General features: G+C 56.4%; 1 protein-coding gene across 1 annotated transcript; it reads right to left on the reverse strand.

Annotated features, from left to right (window-relative positions):
• Positions 1-1418: 1418 nt before the first annotated feature.
• ATP8B3 (ATPase phospholipid transporting 8B3) lies at positions 1419-25749 on the reverse strand (the record flags this gene model as incomplete). The annotated part of the gene is made up of 29 exons (XM_080713895.1): positions 1419-2336; positions 3865-3992; positions 4145-4283; positions 4374-4613; positions 6234-6317; positions 7559-7782; positions 7870-8242; positions 9410-9515; positions 9587-9662; positions 10390-10501; positions 10590-10754; positions 11603-11715; positions 11805-11993; positions 13014-13170; positions 13256-13287; positions 13372-13661; positions 15129-15319; positions 16049-16137; positions 17304-17462; positions 20224-20306; positions 20602-20672; positions 20753-20825; positions 21315-21376; positions 21558-21656; positions 22209-22322; positions 23956-24047; positions 24922-24983; positions 25338-25343; positions 25661-25749. 29 exons carry the CDS (start codon positions 25747-25749, stop codon positions 1419-1421), a joined length of 4536 nt encoding a protein of 1511 aa, XP_080570021.1.
• Positions 25750-25767: the final 18 nt, after the last annotated feature.

The raw sequence follows: 25767 nt of genomic DNA on the forward strand, positions 1-25767 counted from the left end.
CAATAAATTATTTTTTAGTCATTCACTTTGTGTGTGTGTGTGTGTGTGTGTGTGTGTGTGTGTGTGCGCGTGTGTGTGTGTGCGCACGCGCACGTGCGCTGACCAACTGCTGTAGGGTGAGGAAAAGCAGGTGGATATGGGGTGCCCTAAAAATGGGGGGGTGCGGGAAGAGGGGCCCTGCCTCCTGGGCTGTGACCCCCCACCTTTCAGGGCAGCGGGGGGGCTTTGAGCCCAGTGGGTCCCAAGGTGCAGACCTTGCCAGGACCTGCTTCTGAGGTGTCCCCCATCAACCAAGAGGGCAGCTGTTTATGGCAGCGGAGGAGCCCAGGCAGGCTGGGGAGGACTGCGCTGGAGGTAGGGGCCCGGAGCCTCACGCTCCCCAAAGGGGCTGCAGACAGGTGGCGGGAGCCCGCTCCCAGCTCCCTCAAGAGCAGTGAAGCTTAACTACACCGTCTACCTAGAGCAAAGAGTAAGGGGGGGGGGCAGGAAAAGGGGGAGGGGGACGCAGGAGATTAGGAGGAAGAGCCGGGGAGGTGGGCAGGTTTGTAATCTCAGCACTTGGGAGGCTGAGGCAGAAGGATCGCGGGTTCACCGCCAGCCTCAGGTGCTTAGTGAGGCCCAGTTTCAAAATAAAGAATAAAAAAGCCAGGTGTGGTGGCGCACACTTGTAATCCCAGTACTTGGGAGGCTGAGACAGGAGGATGGCACAGGTTCGAAGCCAGCCTCAGCTACTTAGTGAGGCTCTCAGCAACTTAGTGAGACCCTGTTTCCAAATAAAATATAAAACAGGTCTGGAAGTGTAGCCCAGAGGTAGAAAGTCCCCGAGTTTGGGTTTCATTCCCAGTAACGCGTACACACACACACACACACACACACACACACACACACACACACACGAATAAAAAATAAGAGTAGGGCTGGGGGTGCAGCTTGGAAGTAGAATGCCCCTGAGTTCAATACCCAGTTCTGCCATAAAAACAAAAACAAAAACAAAAAAACCAACGAAGAGGAGGAGGGAAAGGGGGAGGGAAGGGGGAGAAGAAGGGGAAAGATAGAGGAGGAGGAGGAGGAGGAGGAGGAAGAGGAAGAGGAAGAGGAGGAGGAGAGGAGGAGAGGAGGAGGAGGAGGAGGAGGTGGCTTTGCTACAAATCTCCCAGTAGCCACTAGGAGTCAGTGTGTTGATCTTCCAGAACCAGGGAATCCACCAAAAGACAGGCGGGAGCCTCACAGCTAGTCATCCCAGCCCGGGAGGCTGAGACAGGAGGATTCCGGTTCGCCGACGGCCTCAGCTACTTTGTGAGACTCCGTTTCCAATTAGAGAAGGTGCAGCTCAGAGGTCGAATGAAGCCCCTTCCCATCCTCAGACCTGAAAAAGAAAAAGGCAGCAGGAACAGAGCGAGCCCGCAGCAGCCCCGGGGTCAGCTGGACCCTGGTTTATTAGAAGAGGAAGAGCGCGCGGGGAGCTCGTCTCGAGAGGAAAGCTTCTGCCTCTCCGGCTGGCTTCTGGAGGGCCCTGGGTCCCGCGAGGACTGGCCTGGCTGCTCTGCCAAGGCAGGTGGGGGTTGGCCCTGGAGGGCCACGGGCAGCCATTCCAGGGATGGCGGCTGCCGCTCCGCAGACCAGGGCGCCTCCACGGGCAGCTCGTTCAGGGACGACTCCTGCCCCGTGGACGGCAGCGTGCTCTCCTGGGACGACAGGGTGTGGGTGGGGAGCGACGCGGCGTCCTCTCGGGAGTGCCAGCTCCTCCAGAAGGGCGTCCAGGATGCCTTGCCCTCGATGGGCTCCCGCTGGCCCCCCGAGCTCTGGGAGGACGGCCGCGACGGGCCGGTCAGCGGCTGGGACTGGGACCGCGCCCCCAAGGACGAAGACTGGCTCTCGGCCACCAACGGCAGCTTCCCCAGGAAAGACTCCGACGGCCTGACGGTGGCGGAGGGCAGCTTCATGGCCAGAGAGGACTGGGCATCCAAGTAGACGCTGGACTGCCTGTCCATGGTCACGACGGAGCTCATGGGCGAGGGCGCCTGCACGTCCTCGGACGACACCCGGCCGCGCGGCGGGTGCCTCCTCATCCTCAGGATGGAGAACCTCCTGGGGTGCAGGTGCGTTTCGTGGCAGTTCAGGAACAGCTCCTCGTCGGACGCGGCCGGGGAGTGCGAGAGCACCTCGCTGCTGGCCACGGGCGCGCCCCGCAGACTGGTGCCCTGCGTGATGAGGTCCGCGTAGCCCTCGCGGTGGGAGAAGGCGTAGCTGGAGCGCCGGGCGGGCACGTCCCGGCGGAAATGAGGCACGGGCTCCGCCGCGCCCACCTCCTCGCTCGGGGTCTCCTCCTCCTCCTCCTGCGGCTGCGGAGCAAAAGGGGCAGCGCCATCAGGCCCCACACGTGGGCACGTCTCTGAGGAGGTCCTTCAGGCCCGTGGCCAGGTCCTTCCCGACCCAAGTAAGCCTACTGAAGACCTCCTGGGACCTGACTCCAGACCAGCCAATCAGAGACCTTCCCTGAGACCTGACTCCAGACCAGCCAGTCATTTCCCGGGACCTGACTCCGAACCAGCCAACCAGAGTCCTTCCCGGGGATGGAACCAGCCAATCAACGTCCTTCCCTGGGACCTGACTCCAGACCAGCCAATCAAAGTCCTTCCCTGGGACCTGACTCCGGACCAGCCAATCAGAGCCCTTCCCTGGGACCTGACTCCGGACGAGCCAATCAGAGCCCTTCCCTGGACCTAACGCCAGAGCAGCCATTCTCTACTGGTAGAGCCAGAATAGGAGACCCTGGTCCACTATTCCAACCAAATTGGAGGTCTTTCTCCATGGCAACCGATGCTTCCATGGTTTGGTTACATGAGATAGCAAGTACTCTCATTTTTATAGTGATAACATACATGTGAAAGTTGGGCGTGGTGGCGCACGCTTGTAATTCCAGTACTTGGGAGGCTGAGACAGGAGGATCACAGGTTCATAGCCAGCCTCAGCTACTTCCTGAGGCTCTCTGCAACTTAGTGAGACCTTGTTTCAGAAATAAAGAATAGCTGGGTGAGCCAGACAGTGGTGGCGCACACTTGTAATCCCCGCGCTTGAGAGGCGGAGACAGGAGGATCACACAGGTTCGAAGCCAGCCTCAGATACTTAGTGAGACCCTGTTTTCAAATAAAATATAAAATAGGTCTGGGAGTGTAGCCTGGATGTAGAAGCCTCTGGGTGGTGGCGCACACTTGTAATCCCCACGCTTGGGAGGCGGAGACAGGAGGATCGCGCAGGTTCGAAGCCAGTTTAAGAGACCCTGTTTCCAAATTTAAAAAAAAAAGTATAAAAATAGGTCTGGGAGTGTAGCCCGGAAGTAGAAGGGTTTCCAGGAACCCCAGTACCACAAAATAAATAAATAAATAAATAAAAATACAAAATAGGGTAGGGGGTGTAGCTTGGAGGTCAAATGCCCCTGGGTTACACACACACACACACACACACACACACACACACACACACACACACTTTTTTTCAATAAAAAAATAAATTAATTAAAATTAAAAGACTAAAAACATTAGGGCTGATGGTGTAGCTCGGAGGTACAATGCCCCTGGGTTCCATCCCCGGTACAAAAAAAGAAAAAAATACATAGGGCTAGGGGTATAACTCGGAGGTACCGTGCCCCTGGGTTCAATCCCTAGTACCAATAAATAAATAAAATACATGTGACATAAAAGTGACTGCATAATCCGTGTGAGTGTGTACGCATGTGTGTTACTAAAGACAGAACCCACAGGTATTCTACCTCCGAGTTACACCCCCAGCCCTTTGACAGCCGCAGTGCTGACTCAGCCTCCCGGGCGGTGGCTGCGCGCACGCCGGCCGGCCGGCCTGGCTCACCGTGGGCCTGGGCTTCCTGAGGGCCTTGTGGATGATGCGGAAGGCCAGCATGGGCAGCGTGTTGAGGGACACGTTCAGCAGGATGACCAGCAGGGCCGAGGGGCGCGTCAGCACGTTGCGGTCCACGTCTGAGGACGGCGGGCAGAGTCGGCTGCGGGTCCCGAGGCGCGGCCCTCCCCGTCCCCTCGCCCTCTCGGGACGCTCGCGGAGGGCCGTGGCCATCCTGGGGCTCGCCTCCCCCGGGGTCCCCCCCCACCCCGCCGCAGGCCCGGGGACTCACACAGGAACGGGAAGGTGGCGGGGGCCACCTCGTAAAGCCACAAGCTCTGCGTGACATAGGTCATGACAACATAGGAGCCCAGGCTGACCACGATGGTCATCACGCACAGGAGGGTCCAGTATTTGATGACCAGGATGACCTGGATGGGGGGGGGGGGCTCGGCTGAGGCTGGGGCTGGGAGGCCGAGGCCCCTCCCACCAGGGGCGGGACCACAGGAAGCCCCGCCCACCTCCAGGGTGATGGACAGCAGGCTTGACAGGGCCACCACGACCCCGAAGGACTGGTAGTCGCTGAAGCTGGCCGGCCCCGCCGAGTTGCAGCTGATACACAGCGACACAAAGAAGTTGACCATGGAGGTGGCCAGGCCGTGGCCAATGGCTTGGAGGAAAACCCAGTAGTTGAAGAACTCATCCTTCTGGCCGGCTATGTACAGCTCCGGCATGTCCAGGCTCTTCTCCGCATTCACGTCCTGGGCGTGGGAGGAGAGGCAGGCTCTGGAGACAGGGTGGGAGCAGGCGGCGGCCCCCCAAAAGGTGAGGCGCCTCCCCTCTGCGGTACTTGCCACAAGCGAGTTAAGATACAGGGGGGAGGGCTGCATGTGGGGTGCCCTCTAGAAACCCCAGTCCTTGGGAGGCTGAGATGGGAGGATTGAAGATCGGAAGCCAACACAGGAAGGCTCCGGTTTTGAGGCCAGTCTCAGCAATTTAGCAAGACCCGGTCTCAAAAAAGTAATGACAAAGCCAGGCATGGTGGTGCACGCTTGTAATCCCAGCTCTTGAGGGGCTGAGACGGGAGGAGCGCAGGTTCGAAGCCAGCCTCAGCACTTAGGTTCTCAGCAACTTAGTGAGACCCTGTTTCCAAATAAAATATAAAATAGGTCTGGAGGTAGAAGGCCCCTGGGTTCCACCCCCAGTACCACACACACACAAAAAAAAAGATAAGCAAGGCGGAGACAGGAGAATCGCGCAGGTTCGAAGCCAGCCTCAGCTACTTAGTGAGGCTCTCAGCAACTTAGTGAGACCCTGTTTCCAAATAAAATACAAAATAGGTCTGGGAGTGTAACCTGGAGGTAGAAGGGCTTCCAGGAACCCCAGTACGAAACACACACACACAAAAATAAGAGTGGGGCTGTAACACAGAGGTAGAATGCCCCTGGGTTCCATCCCCAGTACCACACGCACAAGGGCTGGGGGCATAGCTCAGAAGTAGAATGCCCCTGGGGTCAATCTTCAATACCACATATAAAACAAAAAACCCTAACAACATGAAATTAGAAGAGCCAAGTCCTTGGCTCCACCGGCCACAGCGCAGACGCTCACCACTGGCCACACGCGGCCAGCACCTCCACACTGCTGCGAGTGGACAGGGTTCTGTGCGCGGTGCCCACAATCTGGAATGTTCTACTGGGACCCCTCGTCTGGACCGCGTAGGTGGGGCCTCATTACTCCCTCTCTCAACTACGGGACAGAAGACCCGGGTCTTGAACTGGGGGTCCCCACAAACGTCTCCCATTTTGGGGGGTACTAGGGATTGAACCCAGGGGGCATTCTACCTCTGGGCTATACCCCTGGCCCTTTTTATTTTATTTATTTATTTATTTTTGCAGAACTGGGGATGGAACCCAGGGGCATTCTACGTCCCAGCAACACCCCCAGCCCTATTTTTATTCTTTATTTTGAAACAGGGTTTCACTGAGTTGCAGAGGGCCTAAGTAGCTGAGGCTGGCTGCAAACCTCGATCCTCCTATCTCAGCCTCCCGAATGCTGGGATTCCAAGCGTGCGCCCCCACGCCTGGCCTTGCTTTTTAACTCTGACACAGGGTCTCACTAAGGTGCCGAGAGTCTTGTAAGTTGCTGCGCCTGCGCACCCCGTCTCGCCGCCAAGTACAGGGATTAGAGGTGTGTGCCGCTGCGCCTGGCTCGGGGAGCCCTCTGATGGGGCTTTCTCAAGCTGGGGCTCCGAGGAGCAGGGGGACCTCTGTGCGCAGGGAGAGAAGTCTGACCCGCACCCCCACGCCGGCCCCGCCCCGGGGTCTCACCACCACCCAGGCCCCATCTTCGAGGCGTCCAGGCGCCAACCACACGCTCACCTGTTCAAAGAGTCCGATGTAGAGAACAGGGAGGGTGCTGTAGAGCAGGTTGAAGAGAGCGAGGAACCAGCCTTCATACAGGGGCTGCGGGCGGGGAGCAGGACAGGCCTCAGCTGCCGGACACACAGACTGGACCGCCGGACCCTGTGCATCCCCAGCCCGGCAGGTGGCATCATAGCCAAGGCTGGGGCTGAGACCAGTTAGGTTAAGCTTGGCTTGGTCAGGGGAAAGGCATACGGTCTAATTCGTGTGTGTGTGTGTGTGTGTGTGTGTGTGTGTGTGTGTGTGTGTGTGTTATTACGGATGTATTTTTGGTACAGGGGTGCTCTTTTTTTTTTTTTTTTTTTTTGGTGGTACTGGGGTGGAACCCAAGGGATTTTCTACCTCCGAGCTATACTCTCAGACCTCTTTTTTATATTTTATTTGGAGACAGGATCTCACTAAGTTTCTGAGAGCCTCGCTAAGTAGCCGAGGCTGGCTTCGAACCTGCGTGATCCTCCTGTCTCCGCCTCCCAAGCGCGGGGATTACAAGTGCACCACCACGCCCGGCTTTTTTTTTTTTTTTTAATGCAGCCTTTAGCCGGGCGTGGCGGTGCACGCTTGTAATCCCCCGCACTTGGGAGGCAGAGACAGGAGGATCACACTGGTTCGAAGCCAGCCATGCTGGCTTAAGAGACCGTTTCCAAATAAAAATATAAAAATAGGTGTCTGGGAATGTAGCCCAGAGGTAGAAGGGCTTCCAGAAACCCCAGTACCACCAAAAAAAAAAAAAAAAAAAGAAAGAAAGAAAGAAAGAAAGAAATGGAGCCTCTAAGCCAGGCATGGTGACGCACGCTTGAAAATCCCAGCATCTGGGAGCCTAAGACAGGCTCAGGGTTCGCGGCCAGCCTCAGCTACTTAGCGAGGCCCTTTGCAACTCAGTGAGATCTTGTTTCAAAATAAAGAATAAAAGCCAGCTGCTTAATGAGACCCTGATACCAAATAAAGTATAAAATAGGTATGGGAGTATACCCCGGAGATAGAAAAGCCCCTGGACTCCACCCCTAGTACCAGCAAAGTAAATAAACAAACAAACAAATAAATAAATAAATAAATACAGGGCTGGGGTGTAGATCGGAGGTAGAACGTCCCTGGGTTCCACCCCCAGTTCCGCAAAAAAAAAAAAAAAAAAAAAAAAGGCTGAATGGCCATGTGAATTGAGGTGAACCGGCCCCATGGGGGACCCCGGGGTTTCAGGTGTGCCCACTGGTGTTTGGCTCCTGGAGTCAGGAGGGATCTGGCCCCCCAGCCCCTCCCGCACAGGGCCGTTCCCGCCGGCAGTGCACCTGGGCCGTGAAGCCGTTGAAGAAGGCGAACCAGACCTGCGCCATCATGCTGGCCACCGTCTTGTAGAAGAAGTAGCGCAGGAACTTGCACACCCGGATGTAGGACCAGCGTCCGTGCACCAGCAGCAGCCGCCGCAGGAAGCTGAACTGGGCCAGCACGAAGTCGCTGTTCTGCACCGCCTGCATGCCCTCCTGGCCGGTCAGCCCCACGCCGATGTCCGCGGCTGCGGGGCAGAGGCGGCCGGTCAGCCCCAGCCCGCCTCCCGGGCCTGCGGCCGCCACCTGCCCCCACCCCGGCCCCCGCCACCCACTCTTGATCATGTTGACGTCATTGGCGCCGTCCCCGATGGCCAGGGTCACCACCTGCTGGTATTTCTTGACCAGCGCCACGACCAGGGCCTTCTGCTTGGGCGTCACCCGGCAGCAGATGACCGCCTGGCACCGGGAGGCCAGGTCCACAAAGGCTTGCTCCCGCCGCACCTCCGGGTTCTCCTCGGCCTTGGAGACCACAGACTGCCCCGAGGAGCTGTGCGGGAGCCCGAGACTCCGCCACATCATGGATATGCGCCTGGCCTGCAGGAAGTCTCCCTTGTTCTGGCCTGACTCCACACCTTCCTCCTCATCCACCACCACGTTCTTGACCAGGGCCCGCGGTTCTTTGCGCAAGGACAGCAGGATCTTGTCCTGGGGGGGCAGGAAGGCAGGACCATGTCATCCCGCCGGCTGCTCAGCTGCGCATGTGCGCACACACACACTACAGCCTCCCGAGTCAGCCTCCCCAGTCACCCCCTGAACACATTTTCATTTTCTTTTCTTTTTTTTTGTAGTACTGGGGATGGAACCCAAGGGGCATTCTACCTCTGAGCTCTACCCCCAGCCTTAATTTTTAGTCCTTTTATTTTTTCATTATTTATTTATCTATTTATTTATTTTTGCGGTACTAGAGATGGAATCTAGGGGCATTCTACCTTCGAGCTATGCCCCCAGCCCTACTTTTTTTTTTATTCTTTATTTTGAAAGAGGGTCTCACTGAGTTTCAGAGGGTCTCACTAAGTAGCTGAGGCTGTCCGTGAACCGCGATTCTCCTGTCTCAGCCTCCCGAATGCTGGGATTACAAGCGTGCGCCACCACGCCCGGCTTGTCTTTTTTATTTTTGAAACAGGTTCTCACTCAACTGTGGAGGGCCTCACTAAGTAGCTGAGGCTGGCTATGACCTGTGATCCTCTCCTCTGGTCTCAGCCGCCCCAGTCCTGGGATTATGTGTGCCACCATGCCCGGCTTCTATTTTTTTTTCCCCCACCCTGGGATGGAATCCAGGAGCATTTGACCTCGGAGCTACATCCCCTGCCCTATTTTTTATTATTATTATTTTTTGGGGGGGTGGTACTGGGGATGGAACCCAGGGGCCTTCTACCTCCAGGCTACACTCCCAAACCTATTTTATATTTTATTTGGAAACAGGGTCTCTTAAGCCAACAGAGTCTGGCTTCGAACCTGTGTGATCCTCCTGTCTCAGCCTCCCAAGCGCAGGGATTACAAGTGTGCGCCACCACGCCCGGCTTCCAGTTCCTATTTCTAAGAATCCTCTTTCTTGGTCCTCTGGATGGGTGTCCAGGGCACTGTGGGGCGCTGAGCAGTGTCCCCAGCCTCCACCCTCGCACATCAGGGGCTCCCCAGTTTTGACAACTAGAAATGTCCCCAGACACTACCCAGGATCCCTGGGGGCGGAATCACCCCTTGGTTGAGTCACGGGACCCGTGGGGAGCCCCAAGAGACCCCGTGCCGGTTCTGGCGCTCTGGGGCCCTGGCCAGCCCGCCCGCTTCCCGCCCCACGCCAGGGCTGACACTGACCAGGAAGTCCCCGTCGATGACCAAGGCCATCTTGGCCTGGGCCAGGAAGTTGAGGTGGTCCTTCTTCCCCTGGTTCTTGCTCTCCCAGTAGGCCTCCAGGATGCGGCTGTGGGGGTCGGGGGTCAGCAGAGCGGCAGGGCAGGCCCCCCGCGGGCGCAGGGCCCCCGCCTGGCTTACTTGATGTCCTTCTCCTCCAGGATCAGTGTGTTCTCCGACAGCAGCTGGCAGGCAAAGCCGATGTTCACCGCAGTCTCTGTGAGCCAGTCCTGGTCAGCACCCCGCACGCCCAGCCAATCACAGCGGCACGCCCTACCCTGTGGCTGTTGTGATTGGCTAAGAGCGGGACACGCCCCCTAGACTGGCCAATGAAAGCCAGCCCTAAGACTTTGGCTGCAGCTCCTAGTGGAGGGTTACTATTCCCAGGGCCATGGCTCGCCAGGCATGGCTCCCCAGGGCCCCCCAGCTCTAAAGAATCCCCCAAATGCCTTCATATCGCTCTCACTTTTCTGATACTGGGAATTGAACCCAAGGGTATTCTATATCTGAGCTACACCCCCAGCCCCTTTCATTTTTTACTTTGAAAGGGCCTCACTAAGTAGCTGAGGCTGGCCGAGAACCTGCGATCTCCTGCCTCAGCCTCCCAAGCACTGGGATTACGGGCGTGTGCCACCACGCCCGGCTGTGTGTGTGTGTGTGTGTGTGTGTGGTACTGGGGTTCCTGGAAACCCTTCTACGCTCCCAGACCTTAAAGAGAAACAGGGTCTCTTAAGCCAACGTGGCTGGCTTCGAACCTGCGCGATCCTCCTGTCTCCGCCTCCCAAGCGCGGGTATGACAAGCTTGCGCCACGCCGGGCTACTAGTCAAGGTATTTTAATGGCTCCTATTTCTTTATTTCCCAAGGACGAATTTGAGGGTACTCTGTAACCCAAATAAGCGGGAGGCGGGCAGCGGGCCGCGGCGGGCGGGGAGCGGACACCCACCTTGCTTGTCCCCTGTGAGCACCCACACCTTGATATTCCCTTTCTTCAGACACTTGATGGTGTCCGGCACGCCGTCCTGGAGTCTGTCCTCGATGGCCGTGACCCCCAGCAGCTGGCGGAGGGGTGGGGGCGGGAAGACACTGAGCAAGGCCCAGTCTGGGGGAGAGACTCCCGGCCCCCAGCCCCCCAGCTCCGCGCACCTTGAGGTTCTGTTCCATTTGGCTGTACACCTCGTGCAGGGCCTGCGCCCGGCCCTGCAGCTGGAGCGCCGCGGCCTCATGGCGCCGCTGCCAATTCTGGTAGGTGTCCTCGTCCACCTCCTTGTAGGCCAGGCACAGCGTGCGCAGCGTCTCCTCTGCAAAGGCCTGGGGCGGTGCACCAGCCTGTGACCCCGGCCCCTCACCGCCTCTGGGGCCCTGGGCCTAGGCCTCCCCACCCGCCAGGCACTCCTTGCTGCAGCTCCAGGAAGACTTTCTTTCTTTCATTTTATTTTTGTGGTGCTGGAACCCAGGGGCATTCTACGTCCAAGCTACACCCCCAGCCCTCTTTTTTTATTCTTTATTTGAAAACAGGGTCTCGTTGAGTTGCAAAGGGCCTAAGTAACTGAGGCTGGCCGCGAACCAGGATCCTCAGGTCTCAGCTTCCCAAATGCTAGGATTACAAGCTTGCACCACCACGCCCGGCATCTAGTCTTTATTTTGAAACCGGGTCTCACTAAGTTGCAGAGGGCCTCACTAAGTAGCTGGGGCTGGCTGACCTGCGATCCTCCTGTCTCAGCCTCCCAAATGCTGGGATTACAAGCGTGCGCCACCACGCCCGGCTTATTTTTTGTATTTATATTTATATTTATATTTTTTATTTTTTGGTGGTACTAGGGGTAGAACCCAGCGGCTTTCTGCCTCCGGGCTACACTCCCAGACCTATTTTATACTTTATTTGGAAACAGGGTCTCACTAAGTTGGTGAGGCTGGCTTCGAACCTGCGCGATCCTCCTGTCTCAGCCTCCCAAGCATGGGGGTGACAATCATGTGCCACCGCGCGCGGCTTTAGTTTTTATTTTGAAGTAGGGTTTCTGAGGCTGATCTAGAAGCCGCACTCTTCCTGTCTCAGCCTCCCAAGTCCTGGGATGACAGGTGTGTGTGCCAGTGTGTCTGGCTTCTCCACACCCCCCGCCATGGCACGCTGCCCCGCAAGCCCCCCAACAGGGACTCACAGACAAGGCTTGCTCTGTGGTCAGCTCCGTCGCACCTCTCTTTCGCAGGCGCTCCAGGATGACCGTGTCCGCGCCCTTGGTGTAGAGGCAGATGGAGCCCTCCGGGTTTCGGACTGAGCAGGGAGAGGCCTTGTTGCCACTCGCGCCCGCACGGCCCACCCAGCCCGGGGCGGGGAGGCAGGGAGGCGGGTCCGGGGCTCACCCAGCACCGACATCCGCTTGCGCAGGCTGTTAAAGTCCATCATGGCCAGAACCTGGTAGACTCGCTCCTGCCCCAGCTCCATCACCGTGACGGTGTCCTGGGTGCGCGACAGGAACACGAAGCCAAAGTTCCGGGCGGCAGTGACCAGCGCCTCCTCGTCGGGGGAAGCTGCCTGGTACACCAGCTGGTCTGGCGGGGAGGGCACCAAGGGGTGGGGGTCGGAGGGAGCTGGCCGCACAGGAGCACTTCGGGGGTCACGGGGCAGGTGCCCTCCCGATCTCCGCGGTGTGGGGGACGGGGAAGGGTACCAGGTACACATTTGTGGGACAGTGGTCCCCCAGCTTGTACAACCTGGAAGCCCCATGAAGGAAGGTGGGTGTGTGCGTCTTATTTTTGTAACGGTCTCACTGAATTGCGGAGGGCCTCACAAAGTTGCTGTGGCTGGCTGTGAACCTGCCATCGTCCTGTCTCAGCCTCCCAAGTACTGGGATGACAAGCGTGCACCATCACACCGGGCACCCCTAGCCCATTTATTTTATTTGTTTATTTAGTTTTGTTTATTTTATTTATTTATTTTGCAGGTCTGGGGATGGAACCCAGGGGCATTTGACCTCTGAGCTACACCCCCTGCCTAATTTTTTTTTTTTTTTTTTTTTTTTTTTTTTTTTTTTTTTGGTGGTACTGGGGTTCCTGGAAGCCCTTCTACCTCCGGGCTACACTCCCAGACCTATTTTTACATTTTCATTTTGGAAACAGGGTCTCCTAAGCCAGCGCGCGCGGCTGGCTTCGAACCTGCGCCATCCTCCTGTCTCCACCTCCCCAGCGCGGGGATGACAAGCGTGCGCCACCACGGCCGGCCCAATTTTTTAATTCTTTATTTTGAAACAGGGTCTCACTGAGCTGCAGAGGGCCTAAGTAGCTGAGGCTGGCCGCGAACCGCGATCCTCCGGTCTCAGCCTCCCGAGTGCTGGGATGACGAGCATGCACCGCCATGCCCGGCTTATTCTTGTCTTGAAACAAGGGTTCCCTAAGTTTCTGGGAACTTAGGGAACCCTCCATGCAGAGGCTGGCCTCCACCTTGCGACCCTCCAGTCTCAGCCTCCCTGGCTAGCTTGTGATCCTGCCTGGACTCCCGGGAGGGGCTCCGCAGGACAGGTCTGCACCCCCCCACCCCGAGCAGGCTGGCCGGGCTTGAGCGCACGCACTCACCGTCTTTAGAGTGGACCATGACCGTGTGGCAGATGGCCAGCAGACGCCAGAACTCCTGCACCACCTTCTCCTTCCTGTGCAGCACGAGGTGCAGGAGTTCCTTGTTGTAGAAAGAGCACTTCCGGTCGGCAAATTTGTTCCAGAGGTACGGGTCCTCCTGGGAGGGGGCGGGGAGGCAGGCTGAGTGTGGGCGGGTGGCTGCCTGGCATCGACTGCCCACCGTCCAGTCCAGCAGGGCTCACCTGAGGGAGGGTCTTGTCCTCGTTATCTGGATCTGGAGAGAGAGCCTGCTTTAGGACTGGGGCTCCCAGGGCCCCCTGCATCCACCCCAACACACCCCACACACACAATCTCAGACTTTCATGGGGCCCGTCCGGGCCTGGGGCCAGTGGCGGGGGAGGCCGGCGGTGGCCACGCGGGAGGGCGGGCGAGTGCCCACCGTAGATGTAGCCGCCGATACAGCACTTTTTGAAGGTCATGATGTTCTGCGTCAGCGTGCCCGTCTTGTCGGAGAAGATGTATTCCACCTGGCCCAGCTGGTCATTGAGGCTGGTGCTGCGGGCCTTGGCGGGCACGTCCTGTGGCTCGTAGTACATCTTCATGTCCCAGTTGATGAAGACGCTGTTCCCCAGGTAGATGAACTCGGCTCTGGAAAGGGGCGCCCCTCAGGACTTGCTTTTGTTCTTTTTGCGGGTCTGGGGGTGAAACCCAGGGGCATTCTACCTCCAAGCGCCACCCCCGGCCCTATTTTTTTTTTTTTTGTGGTACTGGGGGTGGAACCCAGGGGCTTTCTACCTCCAGTCTACACTCCCAGACCTATTTTATATTTTATTTGGCAACAGGGTCTCACTAAGTTGCTGAGAGCCTAAGTAGCTGAGGCTGGTTTTGAACCTGTGCGATCCTCCCGTCTCAGCCTCCCAAGCGCTGGGATGACAAGTGTGTGTGACCACGCCTGGCCCCAGCCTATTTTTTATCTTTTTTTTTTCTTTTTTTTTTTCTGGTACTGGGGTTCCTGGAAGCCCTTCTTCCTCTGGGCTACACTCCCAGACCTATTTTTATATTTTTATTTGGAAACAGGGTCTCTTAAGCACCACACCTGGCTTTTTATCTTTATTTTTTTGTTTGTTTGGTTGGTTGGTTTTGGTGATACTAGGGTTCCTGGAAGCCCTTCTACCTCCGGGCTACACTCCCAGACCTATTTTTACATTTTTATTTGGAAATAGGGTCTCCTAACCACCGCGCACGGCTAGCTTTAAACCTGCGCGATCCTCCTGTCTCTGCCTCCCAAGCGCGGGGATTACAAGCGTGCGCCACCACGCTCGGCCTTTTTATCTTTATTTTGAAACAGGGTTTCACTGAGTTGCGAAGGGCCTCACTAAGTAGCTGAGGCTGTCTGCAATCCGCGATCCTCCTGTCTCAGCCTCCCAAATGCTGGGAAAACAAGTATGTACCACCATACCCAGCTTAGTTTTTATTTTGAAACAGGGCCTCACTAGGTTGATAAGTCTCACTAAGTAACTGAGGCTGGTCACGAACCTATGATCCTCCTGTCTCAGCCTCCCAAGTACTAGGATTCCAAGCATGCACCATTACACCCAGTTTCCTATTTTATTTTTATTTGGAAATAGGGTCTTGCTAGGTTGCTGAGAAGCTGAGTGGCTGAGGCTGGCCTCAAACCTAGATCCTCCTGTCTCAGCCTCCCAAGTACTGGGATTACAGATGTGCGCCACCACGCCCAGCTTATTTTTATTTATTTATTTATTTTTGGTGGTACTGGGGTTCCTCGAAACCCTTCTACCTCTGGGCTACACTCCCAGACACCTATTTTTTATATTTTTATTTGGAGACAGGGTCTCAAGCCAGCGTGGCTGGCTTCGAACCTGCGCCATCCTCCTGTCTCCACCTCCCAAGCGCGGGGATTATTATTTTTTTTATTTTGAAACAGAGTCTCGTCGAGTGGTTGAGGGTCTTTGCGAAATTGCCGAAGCTGGGCTCAAACCTGCAATCCTCCTACCTCAGCCTCCCAAGTAATGAGATGCACTACTACGTCCTCCTCCACCCGACCTCTTTTCCCCCATCTGAGAAATGGGCGCACGGTGGGAGACAGGGACTCACATGATGAACATGGCCAGGGGTACCATGACGCTAAGCAGGATGAGGAAGCCCCAGAACATGAAGAAGGTCTCCATGGCTATGCTGCGAGGGTGCTTGGCTGAGACGTAGAAGTGTTTCTCTTTGAATTCCTTTACCTTGAAACTGAAGCCCAGGGCCAGGAGGATGGATATGGCCACCAGAGACAGGAAGATCTGTGAGGCGGGTGGGAGAGGGGCGGGGTCTGAGAGAACTAGAAAAATAGGTGGGCTTGGAGAGGAGGTCCAGCTGGCGCCAGGTGGCTGTGCGGAAGGAGATGTGCCAGGAGGCGTGTGGAGGTCTTTACCAGCCCTCAGAGCCTGAAGGATTTTTTTCTTTTTTCCAGTACTGGGGATGGAACCCAGGAGTACTCTACCACTAAGCTACCCAGCTCTCCTCCAGGCTGCTTTTTTTTTTTTTTTTTAGGACTGGGGAATAGAAACACTGTTGTTAGATAGTTGTGGTGGCATATGCTTGTAATCCCAGTAGGTGGGAGGCTGAGATGGGAAGGTCACGGGTTTGAAGACTGCCTTCGCAAGTAGTGAGCCTTTCATCAATCTAGCAAGACTTCGTGTCAAAATAAAAATTAACTAGGGTTGGGGGTGTAGCTCAGAGATAAGACTGCTCCTGAGTTCAATCCCTAGTATCACAAACAAATAAAATATACAAAAGCATAAAATATGACTGGAGGTGTAGTTCAAAGGTAGAATGCTCCTGGGTTCAATCTCCAGTACCACAAAACAAAGAACCAAAAAAAATTGTCATTTTAACAAAAGATTCTTGGCCCAAACACCTGCTCATAATATCAGGCTGCACATTTTGCTGAGGACGGAAACCGAGGCCAGGAAGACCAGCGCCAAGGCTTGGAGGCTGCCCTGCCCTCCTCAGGGCTCCCAGGCACTCACCAGGACCACCAGGTTGTTCATGAGGATGTCTAGCTTGGTTCTCTTCAAATGGATCTTGCCACAGTTCTTCATGATCTTCGTGTCAAAACCTGTAGGATATATATATCCATCCATCCACCCATCCTTTCTTCTATCCATCCACCCACCCATCCATCCATCCATCCATCTACCCATCCTTTCTTCTATCCATCCATTCATCCATCCATCCATCCACCCATCCATCCACCCATCCACCCATCTATCCATTCATCCATCTACCCATCCTTTCTTCTATCCATCCATCCATCCATCCATTCATCGACCCCCTATCCACGTACCCTGCCATGTATACACCCATCCATCCCCCATCCATCCCCCAAGCACCCCACCCACCCACCCACCCTTCCATCTCCCCATCTATCCATCCACCCACCCATCTATCCACCCATCCACCCATCCATCCATCTACCCATCCATCCATCAACTCATCCACTCATCCATCCACCCATCCATCCATCTACCCACCCATCCATCTACCCATCCACCCATCCACCCATCCACCCATCCATCCATCCACCCATCCATCCACCCATCCACCCATCCATCCATCCACCCATCCATCCACCCATCCACCCATCCATCCATCCACCCATCCATCCATCCATCCATCCATCCATCCATCCATCCATCTCTCCACCCCCTCACAAAGCCACCCCCCACACCATCATCCACCCACCTATCCCTTTTTCCTTTTTTTTCTTTTTTTGAGGAAGTGGTGTTGGAACCCAGGGACCCTCTCCCACTGAGCTATAACCCCAGCCTTTTTTTTTTTTTTTTTTTTTGAGACAGGGTTTCGCTAGGTTGCCTAGGCTGGCCTCAAACTTGCACTCTTCCTTCTCCAGCCTCGTGAGTTGCTGGGCCGATGGCTACTCACCTGGACCACCCATTTGTTCCCCATCCCATCCGCCCATCCATTCCCCACGCACCCACACGCCTATCCTTCCATCTACACACGAGTCCCCCGCATCTACTTCAGATCTCTATCCCTAGCCCTTTTAAGTTTATTTTGAAATAGTAGGTATCGCTAAGTTGCTGAGGCTGGTCTTGAACCTGCGATCCTCCTGTCCCGGCCTCCCAAGTACTGGGATTGCAGGTGTGCACCACCATGCCTGCCCCCCTTCTTTTGTTCATGCCAAACAGGGACGCAGCCCCCTGCGGCTTCTCACCAATCTCTGCGGCCCTGGCCCCGGGCCCGCCCGCAGCCCGGCGAGCTCACCCGCGTAGATGACCAGGCCATAGCAGGTGTCTGTGTTGCGGATCTTGCAGCCGCGGAGGATGAGGTTGCCGATGTCCAGGGGGTATTTCTTGTTATTCCATTCCAATCTCCCCACAAAGTGGTGCATGCGGCTATTGGGCTCCTCGCACAACACCGTGCCTGCGGTCAGCGGCCATGGTGTGGCTAGGCTTGGGCCTCACATAACTATCTATCCCCAGCCACCCGTCCCGAGCAGTTGGGGCCAGTGGAAACATCCCTGCTACCGCTGGCCCCGCCTCCCGGCCCCCCTGCCCACCACGTGGCCTCCCTGGCACATTCTGCCGCTGCCCCCGCGCTGACCCTCCAGCCAGATCAGCCCCGCCCAGCCTCCTCCCCTGAGGCAATGCGGACGGTGTTCTGAACATCTGTGAGCCTCCCCTCCAGCACACAAAGTCCCCAGGGCCTGGCCCAGCGACTGGCATGCAGTAGGTGCTCATTAAGTGCACAGAGAGGAGCGGCATCCTGTTCCTGGGCCATCATGCCCTCCACTGTCACCCCCATGGGATGTCGTGGGCTGCTATCCCCATTTGTGCACACAGGCTCTGGGGGGGAATGGCAGCCTGGGGCAGTATCCAGTGAGCTGGGGTGTGCAGGGAGGGGGCTGAAGGGCCACAGAGATCCTGACTGGTCCTCGCCTGGCTTAGTGCTGAATATAGGAATAAGAAGTGCTCAGGGTGGGGTGGGCAGGCTGGGAGCAGAGGGCCCCCCGGGCAAGCCCACCCCTCACTACCGCCTGACCCCAGGCTATTCTGTTCTGCTATAATGCTGGGCAGCGGGACCAGCCTGGACCCAGAGAGAGCTTCCTGGCCACGCAGCCCCAGGCTGCCGGGACCTGGGAGGGGCGGAGACGGCTGGACTAGAAGCCACAGCTTCTCAGATCCTGTCTCTCCAGGGGGTCAGCAGAGTTCTGGGCTGCCAGTTCAGTTGAAAGGACTGATGGCTTACACCTCTCATCCCAGTACTTGGGAGGCCGAGACAGGAAGATCACAGGTTCGAGGACACCCTCAGCAAGTAATGAGACTCTCATCAACCTAGCAAGACCCTGTTTTAAAATAAAAATTAGAGCTGGGCGTGGTGGCGCACGCTTGTAATCTCAGCATTTGAGAGGCTGAGACGGGAGGATTGAGCAGGTTCGAAGCCAGCCTCAGCTACTTAGTGAAGCCCTTTGCAAATCAGTGAGACCCTGTTTCACAATAAAGAATAAAAAATAGGGCTGGGAGTGTCGGGCTCAAATAAAAGAATAAAAAATAGGGCTCAGAGGTAGACTGTCCCTGGGTTTTATCCCCAGTATCACAATAAGTAAATAAATAAATAAATAAATAAAATAAAAATTAAATAGGGCTGGAGTGTAGCTTGGAAGTAGAATACCCCTGGATTCAATCCCTGGACCACACACAAACAGAAATATATATATAGAGAGAGGATGAGTGTGGCTACCTTCTAGCAGAGCTAGGCCTTTCCTAGATGACACAGACAGGAAAAGTCAGGGCTTGGTGTCAGCAGCCAGCAGCCTGTGGTTCAAGAGAAAGATTTGGCTTCCAAGCCAATGAGAGTAACTTGCCTTTGCAATGAGACAGGAAAACAAAATCAGGCCACACCGTCACCGCACCCGCACCACGCGTGTGAGCCGTCTTGGGGCGAGCCAGCCATGCGCCAGGTGCGTGGGGCGGCGCGGCGCCTGTTCCCAGGGGCCTCTCCTCTCCCGCTGCCCAGTGGTCAGTTCAGCCCCTGCTGCTTCTTCCACAAAACCACAAAACCACAAAACCGTCTGCGTTTCTGTTCTTCGAGTCTTTCTGCTTTTGTTTGTTGTTATTTTTGTGGTATTGGAGATGAACCCAGAGGCATTCTACCTTCAAGCTACGCCTCCAGCCCAATTTTTTTTTTTTATTTCTTATTTGGAAAACAGGGTCTCACTAAGTTGATGAGAGTCACACTACCTGCTGAGACTGTCCTCAAACCTGTGATCCTCCTGTCTCAGCCTCCCAAGTGCAGGGATTACAAGCGTGCACCACCTCACCGGCTATGTTTGTTTTTGATTTTTGTGTGTGTGTGTGGTACTGGGGATGGAATCTAGGGGCCTTTTACCTCAGAGCTACACCCCACCCTCAGCCCTAATTTTTATTCGTTTTTTTTTTTTTTTTTTTTTTGTGGTGTTGGGTATGGAACCCAGGGGCCTTCTACTTCCAGGCTACACTCCCAGACCCATTTTATATTTTTTATTTGGAAATAGGGTCTCACAAAGTTGCTGAGAGCCTCACTAAGTAGCTGAGGCTGGCTTTGAACCTGTGCGATGCTCCTGTCTCAGCCTCCCTCCCAAGTGCTGGGATTACAAGCGTGCGCCACCATACCCGGCTTATTCTTTATTTTGAAACAGGGTCTCACTGAGTTGCAGAGGGCCTCGCTAAGTAGCTGAGGCTGGCCGTAAACCCGGATCCTCCCGTCTCAGCCTCCCAAATGCTGGGGTGACAAGCGTGCACCACCATGCCCGGCTAAATTTCTTCCTTTTAAAACAAGGTCTTGCTAAGTTGCTGAGAGGCTGGCTAAATTGTCAAGACTGGCCTCAAATCTGTGATCCTCCCTCCTTGGCCTCCCAAGTCCTAGGATTACAGGTGTGTGGCACCTCACTGGCTAAGAATACCCCAAAATCACACTGACTAGGGGGGCACGGGACGGGCCAGGACTAGTCTGTTAGAAGCTGCTGGGCCCCCAAAGTCCAGTGAACATGCTCAGTACAGAAGAACTCGACCAGTGCCGGCTCCCCACCGCACACCCCGGGCCGCCACCGAGGCCCAGGAGGCGGGGCTCCCTCGCACCCGCCACGCGGTGGGCACACGGAGGCCAGCGGGGACCAGGGCCGCCAGACCCGCTTTGCACGGCTCACCGTGGAAGGACGCCATCTTTCTGGTGCTGGTGAGTTCGCTGTGCGTGACCGTCAGCGCCTGCTTGAACTTCAGGTTCGTCTCCCTGGGGGTGCAGGGGAGGAGGCAGGAGCAGGGCTGACTGAGGCCCAGGGCCGGGCCAAAGCTCACCCGCTGCAAAACACTCAACACCCTGCCGAGCGGTGCCAGACAGAAGGCGGGGGGCACAGAGAGGGAGAGGGCCGTGCCCGAGGCCGCACAGCACATCGGCCAAAGGGCCGAGCGGTGAGACGAGGGACACGGGTTCCTTCACGTGGCTTCAATGTCCCCTCTTCCACAGCCGGGGACCGGGTCCTCCGCCCAAGACCCCAGCCCCCGGTGACAGAGGAGCGGCTTCTCACCCGTCGATGTCCACTGTCCCCACGTAGCACAGGCTGCTGGGCTCCGTGCTGGCCAGCAGGAGGAGGTCGGCCTGGGTTGGTGGGGAGGACACAGGGTAGCAGGAGCCATGGAAGCCCCTCCCCGCGAGCCGCCGCAGGCTCCCTGGCTCACCGGCACGATGCTGTCTTTGCTGAGACACACCACATCCCCCACACACAGGCTCTTCCACTTTTTCCAGATGAATCTGCGGGGAGCAGAGGCCTGGGGTCCCCGGCCGCTCCACAGTCCAGCCCGAGCTGCAGTGTCCCGAGTCCCGGCCACCTCCCGGCCTCCCGCCTGCATCCTGGGGGCCAGCGCCGGGGACCTCTGGGGTCCTCTGTCCAAGCCCTTCCCAGTCTCTCCGTGTCCCGTGACTTGGGCCCCAGCCTCCCTGTGCCCATCCCAGGTGGATCCCAGAGCGGGTAGACAGCAGACGCCTCATCAGTGGAGACCTAGGTCCAGGCAGAGTCGCCTGGGATGTACAGGAGGTGCTGGTCACCCTGAGGGCCTGCCCTGCCAAGGCCACGCTGGGGCCTACTGTCCTGGGATGGCCACACCCGCCGACACATGCATACACACGTGTACACACATGTACGCACGTGCACATGCACACACATGCATGCACACATATGCACGTGCATGCGTACACACACATGCAGGTGTGCATGTGCACACACACAGCCCCCTCACCTACCTCTTCCCCATCAGGACCTGGCAGGGCCGGTTGTTGATTATTCTGTCGCTCCTGTGTCGCCCCTGGGCCAACAGGACGGGGTCAGAGAGGTGGCCCTGCCCCCTTCACGGTCCCTACCCCCTGGGGAGCTGGCCATCGATTCCTGAGGTCCACCCGTGTCCTGGGGCCCCCGGCCAGGCCAGTGGCAGCAGGCGAGAGGACCCAGCCCACCGGGGCCGCCCAACCGCCTCCCGCCACGCTTACGATGTCGTCCACCAGGTCACGGGTGGCGCGGATGAAGAGGAGACAGACGAACGGGATGAAGAGGGTGAACCAGGGCAGCGTGGAAATCTCGGGGAAGCTCTGCGAGGAAGGGCGGTCAGGCCTCCGCGGGGCTCCTGACGTCCCGCCAAGAACACCGAAACCGCCCCCCACCCCTCCCTCCTGCACCCTCCCCACCCCCCAGTCACTTCCCGAAGCTCAGGGCCCCCGCGGGGTCCCTCCACCCACAGAAGCCTAGGACCTGCACACGGTAGGCGCCCAACGCCTGCTTAATCCCTCCGTGGGTCACTGGGCCCAGGCCAGGACTGAGATGCCGGGCAGCGAGGGGTCCTCCAGCAACAGCCCCCACCACTGAGAGGAGGCTCCCCTCTGAGACCCCTGCCCTGTCCTGGCATCAGGAAGACCCCACCAGGCTCCTCCCGCCTCCCCAGCCAAGGCCATCCGTCCATGGGGAGGGCCTCTCTGCCCCTCGGGGGGCCGACAGCCAGGGAGGTCCCACAGTCACCCCCTGACGGCTCCCACTGGGGGCCTAGTGCGCACAAGGGCAGGTGGCCTGGGTGGAGGGAGAAGCCACCTGCCAGGGTCTCGAAGGCCGCCCACGGCCGCCTGAGGGGAGCACGCAGCCGGGCCCACCTGCAGGATGATGACCAGGAGGAAATAGAGGTTGGACATGCGGTGGAACTGCTCGTAGAGGTTCAGCGGCAGGAAGGAAAAGAAGTTGTACTTGGCCGTGCGGATGACGTTGGTCTAGAAGGAGAGCAGGAGGTGGGCGAGGGAGGGGCGCTGTCCGGGCCCCCCGCCCGGCGCCAGGGCGCCAGTGCTCACCGGCGCATGCTCACCGCAAGAACCAAGGCCAGCAGCCAGCATTATTTTTTTTTTCTTTTTTTTCTGGTACGAGGGCTCAAACTACCCAGGGACATTCTACCTCTGAGCTATACCCCCCAACCCTATTTTTTATTCTTTCATTTATTTATTCACTTATTTATTTATGGTAATGGGAAGGAAACCCAGGGGCATTCTAACCTCCAAGCTACACCCCAGACCTATTTATTACTCTTTTTTTTTTTTTTTTTTGGTGGTACTGGGGTTCCTGGAAACCCTTCTACCTTGGAGCTACACTCCCAGACACCTAATATATATATATTTATTTATTTATTTTTGGTGGTACTGGGCTTTCTAGCTCTGGACTCTACTCCCAGACCTATTTTATACTTTATTTGGAAACAGGGTCTCACTAAATTGCTGAGAGCCTCACTTAGTAGCTGAGGTTGGCTTCAAACCTGTGTGATCCTCCTGTCTTAGCCTCCCGAGCACTGGGATTACAAGTGTGCGCCACCATGCCCGGCTATATTTTTATTTGGAAACAGGGTCTCTTAAGCCAGCGAGGATGGCTTTGAACCTGCGCAATCCTCCTGTCTCCGCCTCCCAAGCCCGGGGATTACAAGCGTGCACCACCACACCCGGCTTATTTTTTATTTTGAAACAGGGTCTCACTATGTTGCAGAGGGCCTAAGTAGCTGAGGCTGTCTGCAAACGGTGATCCTCCTGTCTCAGCCTCCCAAGTACTGTGATTACAAGAGTGTGCCACCATGCCCAGCTTAGCCCTCCTGACTAAAATAAAATAAAAATAGCAAGCCTGGGTGGTGGCGCACGCTTGTCATACCAGCATTCGGGAGGCTGAGACCAGAGGATAGCGGTTTGCAGACAGCCTCAGCTACTTAGTGAGGCCCTCTGCAACTCAGTGAGACCCTGTTTCAAAATAAATAAAAATAGGGCAGGTGATGTGTCTCGGAGGTCAAATGCCCCTGGGTTCCATCCCCAGACATGCAAAAATAAATAAATAAATAAATAAATAAATAAATAAATAAGGAAGAAGGAAATTCTCTAAGACACACAATGTACTTAAACCTATCGAAGTCAACCACTAAGCCAAGCATGGGAAGGAGGGATGGGGAGGGGATGAGGTAGGAATTGGGGAGGGGCTAAATGGGTGATGTATACATGTATGTCCACACACGTTTGTTTTTTTTTACCCCAATATGATGTATGAATATAATGGACCAATAAAAATTTTAAAAAATAGCCGGGCGTGGTGGCGCACGCCTGTAATCCCCGCGCTTGGGAGGCGGAGACAGGAGGATCGCGCAGGTTCGAAGCCAGCCGCACGTGCTGGCTTAGGAGACCCTGTTTCCAAATAAAAATGTAAAAAAATAGGTCTGGGAGTGTAGCCCGGAGGTAGAAGGGCTTCCAGGAACCCCAGTACCACAAAAAAAAATTAAAAAAATAATAAAAATAGCAAACAAATCCGGGGAATAGATGGCTGCAGAGGGCCGATCCTGGCCACAGGCCTGCAGAGAGGAGGGAGGGAGGGGCAGCCCACCTTGTATTTCTTCTTCTGCCAACACAGGAACCCCTTCTCCTTGGCCTCCTTGTGGTAGATGCGGTTGTTGGCCTTCACCTCCCAAGTGAACGCTGGGGGGAGGGGGCATTGCTGAGCACAGCGGAGAACAAACACCCAAATGGCACCCCGGGGAAAGGCTAACTGGACCCCAGGGGACCCAGGTGTGGGCATGTGGGAGGTGTCCTGGCACTCATAAACAAACAGAAGGGACCAGGGCTCCATCGGGGCTCCGACTCCCTGCACTGAGGCAGTGGGTGCCGGCACGCACGCACCCCAAGAGCGGCTCTCCCCACCCAGCCCCCTCCACTCCGAACACGAGCACCCATTCACTTTACAGGTGGGGTAAACTGAGGCCTGGCGATGGGCTCCCAGGCCTCTGAGACCACAAGGTCAGCCCAGGCCGTCCCCCACCCACCTAGCCTAGCCTACCACCTAGTAATAGTTGTTTTTATTTTTATTTGTTTTTTTTTTTGTGGTACTGGGGATGGAATCCAGAGGCATTCTACCTCTGAGCTACACCCCCAGCCCTATTTTTATTCTTTATTTTGAAACAGAGTCTCACTAAGTTATGGAGGGCCTCACTGAGTTGTTGAGGCTGGCCACAAACCTGTGATCCTCCCCTCTCAGCCTCTCAAATACTGGGATTACAAGTGTGCGCCACCACGCCCAGCTATTTTTATTTTTATTTTTTCTTTCTTGGTACCGGCTGGGTGTTGAACCCAGGGGTATTCTACCTCCAGGCTCAGCCCTATTTTATTTTTTGTTCTGAAATGGGGTCTCACTCACTAAGTAACTGAGGCTGGCCTTGAACACGCGATCCTCCTGTCGCAGCCTCCCAAGTACTGGGATGACAGGCATGCCCCGGCACACCCACAGACTCACAGGGGGCCTGGGGTGGTCCCCGCAGCCCCTCCCCCTACGCCCATCCTGAGCGGGGATGCGAACCTGTGTTTTCGTTGCCTTCTTGCAGGCCGTCTCCGCAGGTTGCACTTCCCATGCTGATGGGGCTGTCAGGGGACAGGGGCCCAAGGTCTCAGTCACACCTTGCGCTCCAGCTCTGTCTGGATGTTGGGTTACTCTGTCCGCAGGGAGATCAGGGCCCAGGGGTCCCACCTCTCAAATATCACCCTCCATGTCCATCGGCAACCACTTCCCTGGGCTCTGAAGGTGCAGCCCCTGGCTGTGTGAACTCCCTCGGACACCGGGGCCCCAAAGCTGCCATGCCCCACATCCACCAGCCTCCCCAGCCAGCACCCCGAGGTTACATCCTCGCCCCCCCATGACAGCCAGTCACCCAGGATGAGACACCCCACTTCTGGCCACTGGTCCCATGCCCATGGACCTCAGATGACCACTCCCACCTCATTCTGTTCCGGGGGAGCAGGGGGGGGGGGGAAGGCTGCTGTCACACCTGATAGGGGAGTCAAAGCAGGTTCCAAATGGCCCAAAGAGCCAGGAACCTGCTAACAGGTTCAGGAATTTGAACCTGGCTTTATACCAGGGACCCTAGTCCGGCCCCTGTGTAACTATGCACATCCCCCCGAAACAGCAGTCCCCCAAGAGTTCTCCCAAGTGATCCCCGCCCAGAGAGCCTCAGACCCAGTAGTTCCAAGCCGATCCCCAAACTTGGACATGCTCCACCCGGATAGCACTCCAGCAGCTTCCTCCTGGCCAAGCGCCTCACCCTTCTGCTTCCACCTCATACTTCCCGGCCCGCCCAGGCTGGGTCCTGCACTTGCTCTGGGCTCCCCTTCTGCCTGGGGTGTCCTCCATCCTGGCTCTGATAATCTT

This window comes from Muscardinus avellanarius (assembly GCF_963383645.1).
Source record: "Muscardinus avellanarius genome assembly, chromosome: 16".
In the NCBI taxonomy this organism is placed as follows: Eukaryota; Metazoa; Chordata; class Mammalia; order Rodentia; family Gliridae; genus Muscardinus; species Muscardinus avellanarius.